Here is a 19,149-nt window from a genome sequence, read left to right on the forward strand (position 1 = left end):
ATCCAGGTTTGTCCATATTTTTCCCTGTCGATTTATCGCGTACAAAACAAGCCGTGCCCGCTCGTCAGACTTTTTAACGACGATTTCATGCTCCAAGAAGTTGCTAGCTCGATTCGAGTGAATTACGAGCGACGCAGCTCGCGTTTCACGCTACGTTTCTGCAAAGAGCTGACACATGTGACGGTCTGTTCTAAACTCGAAATACACCGGTTATCGACGATAACTATCACGGTAATAATCTGTCGTTCCTTTTCAAACCTATGATCTATTCTGCTTGGATCGACTTAGATCGTTTAAGAATGAAAAGAAGAAAACGAGTGCATATATTCATAACATTCAAGTATTTTTAGTTGCAGACACGTGAAAAATCGACTGCTTTAATATGAGAGGCTGCGTATCTGAAGAAACTTCTGTTCTCCGATTGTTTGTAAACCGAAATTATCACTTGCAGAGGTCTCGCGACTGGCTGATAGCAATGCATGTGTCGAATCGTCGATAAATTGAAACATGTTGACGCTGCAAGCAATGAAAATGGACGTTCTGATCGAAGTATTACATAGTCGAATCTAGAACACGTAAGCGATTATTTCAATTTCCTTCATTTGACTTATTAGCATAATCGTCCATGATCAGTCGACACGATCAGAGATAAACAAGAATCAATAGCGAGCAAAGTCAACATCGATACGGATTCGTAATCAAAGAATCCAAACCATAAGTCAGGGTTATCTTTGGCCAAAAGTTGGCGAGCACGATTCTTCTTTCAACACGGTGCAAAGTTCCTCGATCGACTCGTGCACGATCTCGTTCCCTGGTTCGCTGATCGCATATGTCATCACGAGCGTCAATAACTTGTCCATAGAAATCGGAACATGCCGTTTATATCCAGTGAAATATCGTTCGTTATCACCGAGAAGGAAAGAAAGAGATGGAAACAGAGAACTATGGCAATCACGAGACTTCTTCACAGTTCTCTGAGTCGGTAGAGAAAGAAGGTCGAAGGTCGCGGTCGATAAGTACCGTCGCGTCGCCACGATACGTGGCTTTCACGATCGAATAAGTAACTCGACCGATCCGCGAACCAGCAGTCGATTTTTGCCGCTACTCGAGCCTCGTCTTCCCCGACCATGAGGGACATAAACAAAAAAACTGGCTCTCAGGATCGTTCGAACGGTCACGGGATCGATTTGACCGCGCAAAACGGAAACGATGACCTTGATTCGCTGGCGGCTCACGTAATTATCACGCCACTTCCATCGTCATCGAAATCATCCTTGTACTCGATACATCGTTCAAAACGATCGACATGGGATCGCGTTGTAACGAGGCGTGTGCAACGATTCTGTCGTTGACACGCATCGCGTTCGATTACTTCGCCTTCCTCCTGCGTTTACTCGCGACGCGTTTGTTCCTGGTGCATAGTTTCAACATCCAACGCAGCAAGCCTGGAAATGCAGAAAGATTAAACGGTAAACACGTATGTCCACAGAACGACGAAGAACAACCGATCGATCCGTTCTGCGTCGCGGAAAATCCTCTCAAGATCACGTTCGAGGACATCACCTCCGCTGCATTCAAGATCAAAGGTGGAATCATCAACACACCATGCGTGGTATGTTCCTACATCCAATTTCTATAGAATTCAATGTAGAAGTTTAATCATGCAGAAGGAGATAACTTTGGAGATCATAGTGTGAACCCATTTAAAAAAATTCATGAATTTTTGTCTTCAAAGTTGAACTTCAAACAATATCCTTAAAAATGTTCATGTCTGCATCTTATACAAAATTCGACACCGATCTCTGATTGTCTAGAAATCCCGGCTGTCAGAAGCGACTGGTATCGATCTGTACCTGAAGAAGGACTTCCTCCAGCTGACCGGAAGCTTCAAAGAGCGAGGAGCCAGGTACGCCCTGCTGATGCTGTCAGAGGAGCAAAAGAAGATGGGCGTGATCTCAGCGTCGTTAGGTAACCATGCCCTTGCACTTTGTTATCACGGGCAAAACTTAGGCATCCCAGTGACCGTGGTGATGCCAGTACTGGCACCGATCATGAAGATCGCTGCTTGTCGTCAATATGGCGCCAACGTGATCGTGCAAGGGTTAGACATGGGCGAGGCGAAACGCATCGCTCTTCGACACGGGAAAGAGAAGGGACTGACATACATAAACGGGTACGTTTGCTCTTATTTTTTATTCCATTGCTAAATTCCTGCCCATGCCTTCCTTTCGATAAGAGGAAACCCTCGTACAGGCACTTCACCTTAAGGAGAATTTAATGACCCTATCAAAAACTTGGTGTCTAGACACTCTAGAATTCCGAAATTTTGATAATGGTTTCAGGTACGACCACCCACACATCATGGCAGGTCAAGGAACCCTGGGTCTCGAGATCATAGAACAAGTTTCGAACATCGACGCGGTTGTGATTCCCGTCGGAGGCGGCGGACTGATCGCCGGTGTAGCTTTGGCGCTAAAAACTCTCCATCCAAACATAACGATCATCGTGAGTTCTTCTCCGTTCATTTGAACGTGCTTTTTGTTCCTCGTTCATCGAAAAGGGTCATCGACCACTCTCTTTTCCGATATTCACAGGCGCTTTTTTTTATAACGTTTCAGGGCGTTGAATCGGAAAGGTGTCCCAGTTTCTATTCAGCGCGAAAAGCAGATCGACCGATACATACACCTATAGAGTCTACTTTGGCGGACGGTTTGGCGGTTCCTATGGTCGGATACAATGCCTTTGCCACGGCTAACCCATTGATCGACAAATTAGTCGTGGTGAAGGAAGAGTGGATAGCCATTGCGATCTTGAAGTTGGTCGAAAACGAAAAGTGCATTGTCGAGGGCGCTGGCGCTACCGGATTGGCAGCCATTTTGGCCGGTCATCTGGAAGAACTCAAAGGAAAAAGGTTGTTTGACGATGTTCCGTGTACACCGTACTGCTCTTTATTTATCGAAAAATAGAAGCTTATTTATTTGCTAAAAAAAACTTCTGCACACAGGCCTTTTATCGAATAGTTATTTCGAGGAATTGACTCTTGGTTCACCGAGTTAAGTGTTGTTTTTTCTTGGCATTCAGGGTGGTCTTGCCACTTTGCGGGGGCAACATCGACACGACCATATTGGGAAGGTGTCTGGAACGAGGCTTGGCGGCGGAAGGTCGCCTTTTGAAGTTCGCGGTGACTGTGTCAGATCGACCAGGTGGAATCGCGGAGCTTTGCAGAATGTTGGCCAGCATCGGAGTCTCCATAAAAGACATCATGCACGAGCGGGCTTGGATCATGGCGGATATCTTCAGCGTGGACGTGAAGGTAGTCTGCGAGACCAGGGACAAAGAGCACTCGGAACAACTGAAAAATATGTTATACCAAAATTACCACAGGGTCGTGTTTGGCGCCAGCGAAATGTCAGTCTACCCCAGTGCCATATAACGCGTGACATTTTTTAATTCGAATCTCACCCCATGTTATTCGAATTGCAGGGACACGAACGTTTCACTCGGGTTATTTATATAAATATTTAACAATAATCCTAGACCTAAGATCGTGGAAGCGAAAATTTTCAGTAGCTCTACAAGTTTCGAAACTTTGATCGAGGTAAATTGTTGATTCGATTATAAATAATGCGCGAATTTTCGGTATCAATTTTCTGCGAGCGAAAACGATAGTGCTTCGTCTAACTCGCCGGAATTTTCCGGCTATCGATAAAAACATCGTTTCATCGAGTTTCGGTTGCTTTAAACAAGCAAAGGTGCCGCGTGCTCGCCATTTCCAACGAGCTTTCCCGTAATTTGCATCGGGAAAGGATCGATGGGCCGGAAATTCGAGCAGGGAATCGTACAGAAGGCTCATAATGCGGAGCTGTAAACGTACACCAACCAGCAACGAAATTTATTATCGCAGGCCGAAAGAAGAGGATGTAAAATTCCAACAACTCAGGGCTGGTTTCGATGCTTTATACCGTGCAGTCGGCTACGTGTTGTGTTCGCCGTTTCCGCTTTACGCTGATATGATTGGCTTTTTTGCGTAACCTGGGCCCGATCGTAAAACGAGCATTTACAAGCATCACGAGCAACTTACTGTGCGATTATCGCCTGTTTGACAACTTCAGGCAACCTGTTCCAAACCGTGTGAAATTCAACTGCGGATTACACGTGTAATTTACTAGTTAAAGATAACTATTTATTAAAGGAGTTTCTGGCGAAAAAACGAGCGCGGAAGAAGCGTACAGGATGGAGTGTATTATGCGATAATTGTCTTCCTAACTCTCTATGTTCTCTTTGGGTACTTTCGAAAATTAAGAAACGTTGCAAGTACATACACGCTGAAGCCGACGCAAAATATTTACTCTCCATTGACCCGTCAGAGAGTTCATTGATAAACTATCGTCATGTAATTACTGTATATATTTAGACATGACGTAACACTGTCGCAAATCGTGCACATAATTACGATGTGTCAACATCGTGTTACATGTTTTCGTAATTTCTGAACGCAACGATTTTCTTTACGAGGATCCTTTGTTTCTTAAAGAATCAAATTTTATCGCCTTCCCGTTTAAGTCGATTTTGATCTGCTCATAGTGCAAAAGGGAAAGAAATCTTCTGTAGAAACTTTGTAACGTCGCGATAATATTTTTTCACTAGACCGTTCTTTAAAGAGAAAAATCTTAATATTTCTTCAGTTGGGTCAATTTTAACCCGGTGCCGGAGAGAGCTCTGTCCTGCCAGAATAAATTTCTTTGCAGAGACAGCGTGTTTTCAACGAACACGCTCGCGTTTCGGTCGAGCATTTCCATAAAAGGACGTAGCTGTCAGGGGATTAATGTATCTTTACGATGTTACGGCTCGGTTTCGTCGCGTTACACGCTCGAATAATAAATGCGCACAGCGAAAGTATTCTGAATCGAGTTTCTGCTCGAAGTTTAACAGGTCGCCAACGTATTAAATATATTCGAGCAATTAAAAGAAAAATAACGTACAGTCATATTGTAAAAGAAAGTCTCTATCAGCTCATCTAGTGTGTACTCCAATCCCTAATGTCTTGTACTCTGCCACAAAGTTCTAACGAAGAATACAGCGAAGCTAAGAAGTACGATGCTTTTCTCATTTCCCTTTCTTCCTTTTCACCTTCTTCGACAGCCACCTAGTCCCCCGCAGCACAATGTGGCTCTAGTTTCCCGGCTATGTCTCGCTTCGTCATCTTCACGGTGTCTGCAGCCACGGGGTGAGCATGAAAGGACAGCCAGAGAGAAAAGGATCCAGAGATCTTTCATCGCTGGGGGCCACGTTCGCAGCTTCTCTCCCTTTGAACGGAGGTTCACATATCATAACTCATCCGGAGTAGTCCGATATTAGAAAGCTGACATATCGTCATGTATTGTGAGCCGCCGTTGAAAGGAACTTCAGGAGTCGGTCCTTTCAATGTAGGGACCGTGCTTCCTATCTGCCTTCGTCTCTGGTGTAACGCGTTCCGTGTGCAGTCGCGTGCAACGCAGGTTTCCCTCGGGATCTCCCTTTTCCGCCTTCGATTTCCTCAAATTTTAATTAACAAATTTTATTCTTACTGCTCAATCTTGACAATTTATATAAGCAAGGAACGATATAAAAATTACGTTGGTAATTTATTTTATTGTACCTTCAATTTCTGCAAAATGACAATGTAAGAATTTTTAATTCCGCTGTCCAACTAACGAATCATTTTTATCGAGAACTCGTTCGAGGACGCGGCTTAAAGTCGCCTGAAACTTTTTCGCAGAATTTTCTTTCTTCTTTTCGAGCGTTCGTTTCCGGCGCAGGGGAAAACGACGGTCGAAACGAAAACGAGAAAGAGAAAGAGAAAAGTGGCGGTGGTCTGAATTTACAGCATTTAATATCGGCAAAATGAAGTACGAGCAGAGTGGAGAGCGGGCAAGGAGCCGCCATTTTGTGGCATCGATAAATCCATTTTATTGCCGCGGTACGTAGGTGGGCGGTCTGACTACGGTTACCGGTTGTCTGCCTATTCCTGCGCCTTTCTAGGTGTACACCAAACATCGAATAAAAAACTAATGTTAGCACCCCGATAACCAGAAACTTTCTTCTCGCGGTACACCCAACAATCCTTTATTTTAAATAGAGAAGACTAAGATTCTTAAAGTTCAGTATATTCGACCACATATTCAAAGATGGCAGAATTCAGCTACCTTAGCCTTTTATTAATCCCTGTCTCAATTTTGTACACTTCAAACATCGCCGTGGGGTTTAAAACACATTCAATTGAAAGCCATCCCTCATGAATGGCATTCAAACTGTTAACGAAGGAAGATAAAAAGAGGAATTAATTTAACAAATTAGATTCGCCAGGAGGAATAAAATAACCAGCCATAAAGAAGGATATAAAAGCGAGAGCCGTAAAAATTCAGAGGCAGCAAGGTGATCAGAAGAGACCGTAATATAGATACAGCCGACAAATCGTCGCGAAATTTTTCAGAATTAGTCCAAGGGGAAGCCTGGTCGAGGGAGGCAAAGGATTTTCGAAGAGCTGCAGGGCCAGAGTTTTCCAAGGTGAAAGTTAATTCCGTTGGATAATCCAGCTTCGAGGGGGTGGGACGTAACGAGGGCGAAGAAAGATCTCCCTCCACCTCTTCGTCGTTCCCCGGTTCCTTTTTCAGCTAAATCTTGGAGCGGATCGAGAGCTTCGCCGAATTTATGAGATTTCGGCTTTCGTGAGGCGGCCGAGGATGGGAGTTGAAGCTCGCCGAAGGGATTAACTTTGTCGAGCCATTTTGTCGACCGCGAGCTTTGTGACCGGGAGAAGACATATTCCCGGCAATTAGCCAACCCCGCTCCGAGACCTATAGTTCTTCCAAAATTCCTGGCCAACTAATAATAAAAAGATACCTCGCATCATTTGCATATTTTTTATAACATGTGTCAGAAAATTAAAGAGAGGTCGTATTCAAATTAATAAGTAGCATTCTAATTTAAAAAAAAAATCTTTTTTGAGCCACTAGTAAAGTAGTAAAGCGTTTGTTCCAAGTCGAGCAAAACGCGATCGTTAAATTATTCTCCCCCTCCAAAAGTACGAATATTTCTACGTCAGGGGTTTAAAAGCTTGGAGGATTCATCCAAGGGCGAACTAGAGTTCATGGTCCGTCCGTGAACGAGGGAGAACGATGAACAAGAAGAAGAAAATCGCTTCCGCGGAAGTTACTTATTAGTTTTTAAGCCGCTTGCGTACTCGTGGAATTAACGAGGAACAAATAAATCCCGACCGGAAGAGACAGATTTCGTCGAACGAACAATTTCCCCTTAAAAAGCACGATAATTAACGACTGCAAAGATGTATCCTTTAACGCGTTAACTACCGTGAAACCCGTTTATACCGAATACAAGATAATTAAGTTTAGCAACACGAACCGCTTGTATCATACCGGCGAAACAAGATCTTGCGTCGGAAAGAATTTTAGCAAAGAAAAAGGAATCGCAAGTGCTTGTCCATTTGGCTTAAAGCCGAGGATTCTTGCGTCTCGAAGTCGGCAATGGCGGAAAAGGTCAAATAAAGCCATTGTTCGAAAGTTCGCTAATTAATAGAACGTTAAGGGGCGTTCGATAAAACGGTTAGCAAAATGTCAAACCGGTGAAAGTTTTCTCAGAGGGGAGCAAAGAAAGGGAAGAAGAATCGAAGAGGGAAAGTTTCGTTGGACCCTAACGTAGACACGAAAAGAGATTTCAGCATGGAATGGCACGAAACGACCAAAGGGAGACGATTTACCTTTGTGCTTTCCTTAATTAAACCGCCCCTGCACGGTTCACCCTTCATTTGGAAATAGGTTACGACGGACCGTGCCCCTTTTTACCGAAAACAATGTTTCCAGAAACTCGATAGCACCAATTTCGGGAATGAAATTTGAAGATGATACGATGTTCGTCGAGGTAATAACGCAGACAAATTTCAAGCGTTTCTCGAATCGATTAATTCTACTTTTACGTCGAAATTCCTGTACATTAACGAGAATTCCAAGAGATGCAAAATTTATTTTGTCGAAAGGAGATACGTTTTGTTGAAGGCTCGTTTAGTCCAAGCTTGTTCGCTTTATTCTTTGAAACGGGAGCCAAGCGTTCAGAAATGGAATCCAACTTGCTGGCAGCAACGGGAGTCGGTTCCTTCTCAGGAACAGTGGCTCGTTGATTCGCAAAATTTATTTGTAGAAAAGTTTGCTCGTTAAAAGCGCACGCGCGCCTCTACACAGATCCACGCGACCGGTATCAACCTCCTTTCACCTTCAACCCCTTTGAAACAATGCTTGAAACGTTCCAACCGACAGATAAGGTACGCGCTTTTTCCGCCAGTTTATCCACCGTTTGCATTTTTCTCCGTTTTCTCCCCGCGGCGGAAGTTGTGCGCGAAACAACGCGTCCAGAACAACGAAATCCGCCGAGTTCGCTTTTGTCTTGTTATAATACGAAATTAGTATTTATGTTGCGATTCACAGAGGGTGGCGCAAATTGAATTCTACTTTTGCAAGCCTGATGAAATCTCCAGAAATAACAAGGAAGGATGTAATGCTTCTTCTTTAAGAACTTATACGATGCCACGTTCGCCGATGTAAGTCGACGATGCAGTTTCCAAGAAGTTTTCACGGCGAACCAGGTTTCGAGCAATTTTCTAAGATACCGTTGACAAAAGTCTACTCGTCTTTTCCGTGACCCAGTCACCGGCTTTCAATCAAAACTTTCTTTCCGAGTCGTTTCGCAATGTCTCGTTGCGTCTCTCTATCCGCTCTCGTGTTCGTTTTGTTACGTTACAGGGCGTCGAATGGCGGAACACAGAAATGAAACCCTTTGAGATTCTCTGTCATTCCAAACTGACTCCATCTCTGATACACTGTGTCTTTCAAACATTTTCTTCCACTCTTGCTCTTTTTTCGTCGCATGCATACGGGTTTTACGTACGAAAATTCTTTATAATCAAATATTTACTTATATTCGCTAATGTTGGGGAAAGACTCCATTTAAAAATAAAAGTTCTTTGTAACTCCATTTTTATGTTCCACGAATTTTTTCACGAAAGAGTTTCACCAAAAGAATTTTTACAAGAAACACGTTTATTTTCGTGCAACAGAAAAATCGATATAGCCGCAGCTGTAGTTAAACTGGTGTACCAATTTTTGGTAATAATCCGTGACAAGGTGTTTGCATGACGGCACCAAAATGGCTACAGACTTTAGGTGTCGAAAAAGAAAGGACACGCGTGTAGCGTCACATGTGTTGACGCGACCGGCGAACGCATTAGAATAACGTCCCCTGTAACCAGTCTGCTACTAATTACACGGAGTTTGTATTAATGCGGACGTTAGCATTCCGCCATGGCCATCCGGCTTTTCGCGAGCACTGACTGTTTGCGGACGTTGGTTATCACCGGCGTCGTCGTTGTTGTCACCGTTATGCGTCGACGATGGCGTCGTGGACACCGATGCGAGCAGCTCGCTCGAGGGACGCATACCAGCTGGATTTAACTGCCCTCAGGTGCACGGTTCGGTTGGTAAATCGTTTCGCGTAAAACTTTCGCCGACGTTCGGTGAAGACTTGTTCTTGATTTTGCAACAATGCGACAGCGTGCGAAATGATCTCGTACAACCTTGAACGAGGCCTGCAGGAGGATTGTTTAACAAACCAGTTGGCGAACACTGTATCTCACCGTCGGACAACCAGCGATCCTAATTAAGAGGAATGCCAGTCTCACGATCCGTTCTTACGTCTTCGTGCGAGCGCAATTGTCGGAACGAGAGGCATTATCTTTAATGAGAAATTGCGTCCAGACCGGCTACGCCTTGTGGAATCTTCGTAACCGTCCGGTTAACGATGTCCGCTAATGCTAACCGCGCTATTAGTCAATCTTGATCTTCCCTCTAATTAGAACTAGCTCTTCTAAAAGGAAAAATTCTTTCACGACTAAATTCACATTTTATCCACGCGTTTATGATTTTCAGATTATGTATTCGGAGCACTGATTTTCAAAACAATTTTAAGTTTGCAGAACGTAACGAAGTCGAAAGGAAACGTATATAGGTCGACGAGTTTAAAGCCACTTTCAATAATCCGTAACTGCGAGCCCATTCGAGAGCATCGATCGGTCAACGGCCATTCGTGGAAATGTTTTTCCGGTCGCGTTTCCAGGCTGGCTCGTTTAAACGAGCGTGATTGCCTTCTGCGAATCATTCGTGCTCGATCGTGGTAGACACACCTGGATGCGTGGATCGGTGAAACGAAGTGGTAACATGGCTCATTAGCGGATGCCAGACCAGTCTCTGAACCAATGTTTTGCCTCTGTGTTTTCCAGCCTGCTTCACATGTGAGGTGCCAGAGCCGTATCGCAAATTCCAACCAACTCGTTTACAAACTTTTATCAACCTTCAATCATTAATAGAATTAATTTTTCCTTGGTATCTAGGTACACTCTAAGTACAGGTAAGCTCCGTTCTAGATCTTCTTCCCAAAAACCAATTACATTAAAACTGTATCATTTACAGTTATCGTAGTCGAAGGCCTAGGTTGCACAACAGTACAGAATTGATCGAGTACTCGAAGAAAGTAGCCCGAGTTCACTCGAAACAATCGGTTAGCGTATACGAGCAACGTCCTTCAGCCCTCGTATCCATCCACTTTGCAGCCCTCGAGAGTGTCGACCGAGATTGGATGGCTATCGTTGGCCATTTGCAAGGTCGATTGCACCGGTCATTTGGGAAGTCAAATGGTTCCTTCGACGGCGGCTGCCGAGTGTTCGAAGCTTCCCTTCGAGCTCAGCGTCCAACTGCCATTTTCGCAAACGGTTCGCGAACATTTCTACATATTTCAGTAGCTAGACACGTTTGCGTTGTGCGCAGACATCTCTTGAATTAGACATGGTATTGTTATACGCGAAGTTTAGGACCCTGCGACGTTCCATATGAGGCAGAATATATTATGCTTGTGTAAGCGATAAAAGGTGCCAATTAATATGTTTCCAGATTTAGGAGATTGGGTATTTTAGGCTTAAGAACAAACAAGTTTCTTCAGGTGAAGTTTTCTGTTAAAGTCAAAAGGCAAATGGGTCGGCAATCTTAATAGGAAGGTAACTCTAGGAAATCGATCACGAATGGATACGGTTGCGTTATAATTCACCGTGTCCTTTCGTGGCTAGCATCGCGGTCTGTCCTGCAAACAGGGCGCGTCCTAGCAGGAGGGAACGGAGAAATTATTAGCCTAATCGCAGGGATTGATGGCACGACTAGTAATGGCTCGACCGAACGACCGGCTTTCGAGCTTCCGCATCACGTTCCTGTCACTCGGCTCTGCGGCGATTATGGAGATGACATTAACGTCCCTGGAGAGCCGGTTACGTCGTCCGCTTCCGGTAGGGGGAGAGCCAGACAGCGTCGATTTAGCGAGACGCTCTTGTGGATCGCCGACACCTCTCTCCGTCATGGACGAATCTCGCCCGAGAGGCGAAAGTTCCGTCAAGTTTCGCGAGTTTCGGTTATTGAACGAGATTTAATCATCGTACGCGACGTACTCGCGCCTCTGGAATCGTCCTTCGAAAAGGAAGCGCGCTCTGCTTCGCCGACGAGTAATGCGAAATCGAGCAGCCGAAGTTTCTAGCTCGGAAAGATCGATCGAATCGTGGCATCTGCCTTTCTCTATGAATTATTCCGTGCTCGCGTCATCTTTAGATACGGCCTCGCGTGCTTCCACCCAAAATGTTCCCGAGCATGATTCTCGATAAACGAATTAGTTTCACGGAAATATCCGAGGGTTTATGGGGATGATTTGTGAAAAGGAAATCTTACAAATCAAAGAATCAGAGCTGCACTTCTCTGGCTGGTGTTCAAACTTTATCTTTATAATGTTCATAATGTTTACAAGGTTCACAAGATTTACGATGTTCATGATGTTCATGATCTTCATAATGTTCATAACGTTATAATGTTATAATGTTCATAATATTCATAACGTTATAATGTTCATAATGTTATAATGTTCATAACGTAATAATGTTATAATGTTCATAATGTTCATAACGTTATAATGTTCACAATGTTATAATGTTCACAATGTTATAGTGTTCACAATGTTATAATGATCATAATGTTATAATGTTCATAATGTTCATAACGTTATAATGTTCACAATGTTGTAATGTTCACAATGTTATAATGTTCACAATGTTATAATGTTCACAATGTTATAATGATCATAATGTTATAATGTTCACAATGTTATAATGATCATAATGTTATAATGTTTATAATGTTCATAATGTTATAATGTTCACAATGCTATAATGATCGTAATGTTCATAATGTTCATAATGTTCATAATGTTATAATGTTCACAATGTTATAATGATCGTAATGTTATAATGTTCGCAATGTTATAGTGTTCACAATGTTATAATGTTCATAATGTTATAATGTTCACAATGTTATAATGTTCACAATGTTATAATATTCATAATGTTATAATGTTTATTTCTCCTGTTATAGTTATAACAACTACCATAATTATCCAGTGCTATAGTTCTACTATATTCGAATTAAGCCTCGCATATGGTCGTCTTATAAATGGTAATGAAAAATCCACGGAACATCCCCGAAGACAAGATTCGATAGGCGCGAATCGCAGATTAAAAGCGACGACGACGGGACAATGATGGCGCTCGCATCGTCGCGTTTTAAAGGCGCGAGACGGAAACCACGAACAACAATGTCGCTCGACGCGGTTCCTCCTCGACGAAGTATTCAATTACTAACGAGTGTCGACCATAAAGCACCCCCGTCGGTAGCACGCGACCAAGTCGCGTAAAGGACCTTGTCACGCGTGTATTTTTAACGAGACTTCGCTTACCCCCTCCGCGAGCTTCTTCGACCCTTGTGCGAGCTTAACGTAGCGATTTCCGTCTCGCAGACTACACCTGCGACGCCTCCGGATTCTATGATCCTGGTACAGGAAACGAATCGAGTGTGTAGACTACGTCTAAGTAGCTTAATTGAAATTAACACCCTGAACGAAATCGTTGGAATATTAGGATTAGAGAACGTGGTTAAGGAAGTTTCAATGTTGTGGTTAACTCGAGAATGTTTGCTCATCGTCTTTATCCCCGTTCAAGTGCGTTCGCACGTTCGGATCTTCGTTAACTATTACAGTATTCTGATAATCGTTGATAAAATCTATTTGTATCCACATATTTTATATACACGATACATAGGTTACAAATTTTGTATGAGCACCTTTAAAATTTAATCCGTCTAAGTTTAATCGAGCCGATCAATAGAATCAGCCGATCGAACGTTCGTAACCCCTGTGGTTGAAATTCGCGATACACGATCGAGTTAAGGAGCGATCGTTTTCCCCGTGTCGTCACAGGTATCCGTGAAACTCGCTGACGTTTTTCCCTCCGGTTCGTTATTACCAGGCGGCGTCGAGTGCGGCAGACTGCGTCGGGGTGGTGTAGCGTCGCCTACCTCTTACCTTCTACCCTCCACGGTCGCAGGTGAGTAGGTGCTCCAGAACGTCTGGGCGACGTTGCAGCAGGCGTTGCATCTGGTTACGCGACGCGTACAGTCGACGAAACTAGTCGTTGAACTTCCGAAGTTCAATGTCCGTATCGTTCGATCCGTGCCGAGGGCGGGAAACACAGGCTGTTCTAAATTTCCCGGGAGATCCGTCGTCGAGGTCGGTACTTTATTTGCCGAACCCTGTTTCGTTAAATTGATTTTACTCCCGTCGAATGTTTAATCCAGAATTCGACCAAGTTCATGTCGCCCTTCACTTATTTATAGCCGGAGGGACAACGGCCTATTTCGGAATTTAGGGACTTTGGAATTTGGAGGTCCTGCAGGTAGATTTAGAGATCTAAGAATTTGGGGATACAAGAATCTGCAGATGTAGGGTCTGAGGATATCTGATGTAGGAATTTGTAGATGTAGCGATCTCAGGACATAGAGATCTAGAGGTATATAGTTCCAGGGACGTAGGAATTTGCATATGTGGAGAAAATTGAGATATAGAAATCTGGAGACGTAGGAGCATGAATATGCAAAGTATTGGGATCTGGAAACCTTGAGGTCTAGAGATACAGAGAAATTAGGAACTATAATAGACTCTTGTATCGCCCCTCAGAGGGAACTATTTCCTCGGACTGTACACAAAATGATGGATGATCGTCACCTCGGCGTCGAGAAGTCTGTATTCGCGTTTGATCGAGCCATCATCCAATCAGCGTCGATTCTCGAGAGCACTTGGATAATCGTTCGTAAGGATAGAGCATAATCTTCCCTCGCGGCGACAGAAGTCTGTTAATTTGCGATTAAACCTTTTGCTCGCGTTTTTAATTTCGCGGAGCACGAAACCAGTCTCATAATTAATTCGAAGTATGCGCAGAAGAAGCGGACAAACATGGCCAGCGGTATTCGTGTAAGTTCGACGATACCGCGCCATCGTTAATTACCCGTTCGGCAAGTATCCGTATTTATTGTGCGGATAAGCAGGCTACCGGATGCTGCCGCGATTATCAGGCGTCGGAATTACCCAGCATCAGCAGTAAATTGCATTCGAGCTTGGGACTCGTTGCGAGTTACAACGACAACGAACGAACGCCTGGACAAATCCTGAGACGAGATATGACTCGATGAAGGTTTAATCGTCCTATCGTCGGACGATAAATTTCTCGTTCGACCATGTTGGCGAACGCCGATCGATTCAATTCGCTGGAATAGGATCGCAAACATCCTGATTTCTCTGGGAAATCTTGTCTCACGGTGGTTCAACGAAGATGTAGCTTTTCAGAAATTCTATCCTTATGGAGATTTAATATTACCGTACGGTTTCTTTAAACAATACGGTACGGTGCAAATAATGGTGCTCGACACCATTATTAATCCTCAAATACAAGTACTAATGTGTTATACACTGTTTACGCGTATAATATTTGCACGCGTCTGATTTTATCGAAAGATAAATTCCCAAAGCCGTATTAATTTCTGTACCAACGAAGTAAAAAAATTGTCGACACGCAGTGCACTTTCGGTTACAGTCCAGCAACTGTCAGCAAGAAAAGTAAACGTCACCAAAGACATTTTACGACAGCGCACTGGCGCGATATCGAGCCATCAACGCGTCATTACGCAGAGAAATAGAGCGAACAGATGGGTTTCCGGTTGTCTTCGCTTTTCAGGTCGCTTCCGTGGCAAGCGTGAAGTTTGAAAGGACACGTAGTTTCGCGGATTATTTCGCGTGTTCGACGTTACCGTCGAGCGTGCCGTCATTTCGACGTCGATAAAAACGGATTTCCCCTTACGAACCGTTTCTGACGTCTTTATGCTTTGCATTTCGAACACATGTTACTCTCGAGAACTAACATTTCATCGCTGCGTTACGTTTCTGACGTTCCGTGAATCGTCTTCGCAAAACCCTGTCCAACCATTATCCGGTTACAAATTTATAATGTTCTTGCTTTCGCAATAGCTTAAATACCCAGATATTATTCGTAATTCTATAGGTAGCAATTATTGATTAGTTGCAAATTTAAGTATTTTTATTTGACTTTTGCCATATCAATGCAGTATGCAAGAACATTGATACGCAATTAGGAATCATCGTTGACGTTCAAAGGAAACGGCTGAGCAATAAAACGAAGGTCTGCGAAGCATAGACGGACTCGTTTATTCCGTCACGTAGCGGATCGGAAACGAGCCATGGCTTTCCCGATCCGTATGCTCGCGTGTGTACACGCGAGCGACGTCTTTTGTCGCCGCGAAGAGCAGCGTTTCCCCGAGATTGAATCGTAATAAACCGGAACGTGACAAATTTTATGAAAGGGAAGCAGCGAGAGTTCGCGTACGTCGTTCTGGTACATCGCGAGCGTACAATGAGAACGACTTGCATGTACGCGTTTCAAAGGATCCCCCAACGAGCAATTAAATCTTCGACGACATTAACGACCAACCATGTTCCACGCGATTCCTTTCTCTTTTCGACGCGATTCGACACTTTCAATCGAATCATTAACTCTTCGCGTTTGTATATCTATTCGCGGTGTCTAATCTGGGGGTAATTTTGAAACTTCTGTGCTTCGAAAAAATTAAATAAATAAATGTGTACCATCTCGATCTACAAAACTAAGGAGACTCTAATCTTCTTCACTTCTATGAGTGAAAATCATATTAGAGAATTAAAATAGTTTGAATGCAATGAGAAAATATTTTAAAGCATATGAATTTCAAGAAATATAAAGCGGAGAAATTGACACTAAGTATGAGAATGAAAAATATGACAAAGTGGACTAATGCATGTCGGTTTCTTTTTGTACAAATATGTGGCATAGAATCCAATTAAAACGGTCGTCGAAAACAAACGAGCCACATGGTTCGATTTGCCCGCGTCAATTTGTTTGCCGGGCTTATTGGACACGTGCTCGGGTCCTCTGGGAACGGTCGGTTCAAAAACGGTACCAACGGCTGGCAAATGGTCCAGATGCGTCGACGGAGTCGCGACTCCATCAGACTCCCGCCTTTGATCGTGCCGCGTAACAGACCCAGGATCCCGACGTTAATCGAACGAATCAACGGGAACAACGACACGTTGCTCCTACGATGCAGACAGAACATTTAACATTCGAGTAACCAGCGACCAGAAATAAACCACCGAAACTGTGAGAAGAGGACCACTGTAAATTCGTCGTAATTAAATCGTTGCACGACTTACGACGAATTAGCTGCTCTTCTTATTTCGCTTGTTCGAGTCGCTTTCTCCACCTGTCATCTACTTTTTGTTCCGAAACACGCAGAACAGAGTAAAGACGCATTAGCGAAACAACTGGCGCTCTATCGTCTGGTTCGGTTAAATAAACTCCGAGAAAATGCATTTCTCCGTGGGCCTTGGATAGTACCGGATGCGGCTGTCATCCCCTGAGCTCGTGCATCATCTTCCGTGGACTCTGGATCCCTTCGTTTATCCTTGTTAAAGGTTTCCCTCTTCCCCGTTCTCTTGGATTTTCTTGCCGACTTCTTGCGTTCTGTCCTCTATCCGGTCGACGGCGTTATCAATCCTTCGATATTTTTGTACTTTCGAATCTGTGTTCGGCCTCACTACGTCTACTTATTCATTCATACTGACTAAACTTCACCTACCAATTGCGCCAATCATAGCTAGCTAATTATTGATACATCATTAACGCAACTAAAGCAAATTGAAACATTATGCACATTTTACCTCCAGCGATCCTTGATAATACAGATTATAATCAGTGCAAAATTGCAGTGAAAACATGAGTCCGCTTTATCATATTCCAACCAGTGCGCGTCACGAGTGTGATATTATAGACATCGTTTGTAGTTACATCGATGACCTAATTTCGAAATTTATCATTTCAAATTTGTAGCTGTGAAAATCTGAAATTCGAAGAATATCTAGCGTAAGCTTTCGGCGGGCAGCCGATTTGTCCATCGTCGAGTTGATATACGACGTTCTCGCCGTTTGACTGTTTAATTCTCTCTGCCGGTGGAAAATGAAAGGAAACGAGAATAGTAAGGGACGGGTTAAAAATATTTCCAGTCCAAGTTGAATAATGTTTTTAACTCCGTCGAGATCAGCGTTACGCGTGTCTAGCGTCGCTCGGGAGACGAACGACTTTATCCACGCGTGACACGTATTAATAGCGTTTCTATCTTTAAAAGGAAAGATGACGCGTCGTCGTGTCACCTCGACGCGCGAACTAACGAGACTAAAAGCTTGTAATTGATTCACTTCCGGCGCCAGGCCTTCTGTCCCAGCGACGCGACCTGGCAAAAAAGAAACTACCTATTAGCGACGTTCATCGGCTGTCATTAAATTATGGCCTGCTACTGTCTGGATAACGATGCTGTCGCTTCAAAGCTGTCTTGTAATTTTTTACCCGCCATGAGTCTATCTTTTTTTGTCACCGCTGTTTCTGCAGCGTCTTTAAATTTCGATTGCGCTTCGACTTCGTAGTACGAGATAATCTAGTAGGTTCATCGTAATTGGAAAGACCTCGGGCTATTAAATATTCGACGAATAGGTCTTCAATTTTATACCCCATTCGGTCTCGCGATAAAAAATCGCGAAGTCAACTCTCGAACCTTGGTACTTCTTCGAAGTATTTTCGAACGCTTTACGAACCTCCTAGGCAATCGGGTAACCAAAGACACCCCTACCTCCCACGGTTAATACCAGAATCCTCGAGTGGCCGTGGAATCTCGACAACGAGGGTGTCAAAGCTGGAGACTCGTTAACCGAGAAGCCCCTGGCTTACGGGGGACCAATGGTATTAACCGGACGCGGTTTAAGGGATGGAGGCAGGATCGAGAGAAGTAGTCACGCGGTGGCCAGGTGGACGGTTATTTATGAAAAAATCGATGCACGTTGCTCGAAAATATATTTGAAAGGGATAACGGTGGCGGGAACGAAACGGTAGGGGTCGGACGAGACGGAAGGAGGAGACAGGTGGAAAGAGGTAGAAGGGTCCATAAAATAGTTGGCGTAACGATATAGCACGGTGGTTCTCTGAGCGAGTAGAACGGAGTACGCGTTAACTTAGTCCTATGATTGACGGTTTCCGGTTCCGGCTTGCCTCGGTTCGGACTGATATATCGCGACTCGCCGGAAGTCTGCGCAAAAGCATCGCCGCAGAATTATTGGCCGGTCACGCGGACCTGCTCTTATCGAATTTCCACGCTCGAAACCGAGCCTAATGTTTCCCTGGAACGCGAACCTTTGCCAGCTACGTCCACGAAAATTGCTGACAAAAGTACGGATTCCGTGAATTCTTTTACGAGCTCCATGTTAAAACGTTCAAATTGAAACGGTTATCTCGGAAGAAATCTCGGGTTAATCGACGAAATTACGCGCCGATTATACTCTGAGCGATCGAGGGTTAACGATGGCGACCTCTAACGTGAACGGCAATATAGTCTACTCCATCTACCAACGCTATTCGATAAATCAACTGCTACGATACAAGGGTGCAAATTCGCGCTACCACCTAAGCTTGAGTCGTAAGAAGAAATTCTTTCATATCGGAACAAAGTGGAAACAGGATGGTTACCGGAGAGTATTCGCCGGAAATTGAAGAAGTTCGCGAGAGAAAGAAAGGACGAACACTGGCAATAT

At 44.0% G+C, this 19,149-nt stretch overlaps 2 protein-coding genes and 1 long non-coding RNA gene across 3 annotated transcripts in view; 1 reads left to right on the plus strand and 2 right to left on the minus strand.

The window, feature by feature from the left end:
* The window catches only part of LOC100880650 (unc-112-related protein), a 179,680-nt gene that overhangs the window by 69,525 nt on the left and 91,006 nt on the right, over positions 1-19,149 (minus strand). The gene's annotated exons all lie outside the window — the stretch shown is intronic.
* Positions 977-5,095, plus strand: LOC105663014 (L-threonine ammonia-lyase). The gene is made up of 6 exons (XM_012289670.2): positions 977-1,235; positions 1,490-1,612; positions 1,815-2,173; positions 2,343-2,505; positions 2,619-2,911; positions 3,082-5,095. Exons 1-6 carry the CDS (start codon positions 1,128-1,130, stop codon positions 3,431-3,433), a joined length of 1,398 nt encoding a protein of 465 aa, XP_012145060.2. The 5' UTR covers positions 977-1,127; the 3' UTR covers positions 3,434-5,095.
* LOC143265219 (uncharacterized) overlaps positions 2,948-19,149 on the minus strand; it is a 30,228-nt gene continuing 14,026 nt past the window's right edge. Inside the window, exon 2 of the long non-coding RNA XR_013039502.1 lies at positions 2,948-3,352. This is a non-coding gene — a long non-coding RNA (uncharacterized LOC143265219). The remainder of the gene's footprint in view (positions 3,353-19,149) is intronic.

Source organism: Megachile rotundata, chromosome 10 (genome assembly GCF_050947335.1).
Source record: "Megachile rotundata isolate GNS110a chromosome 10, iyMegRotu1, whole genome shotgun sequence".
NCBI lineage: Eukaryota > Metazoa > Arthropoda > Insecta > Hymenoptera > Megachilidae > Megachile > Megachile rotundata.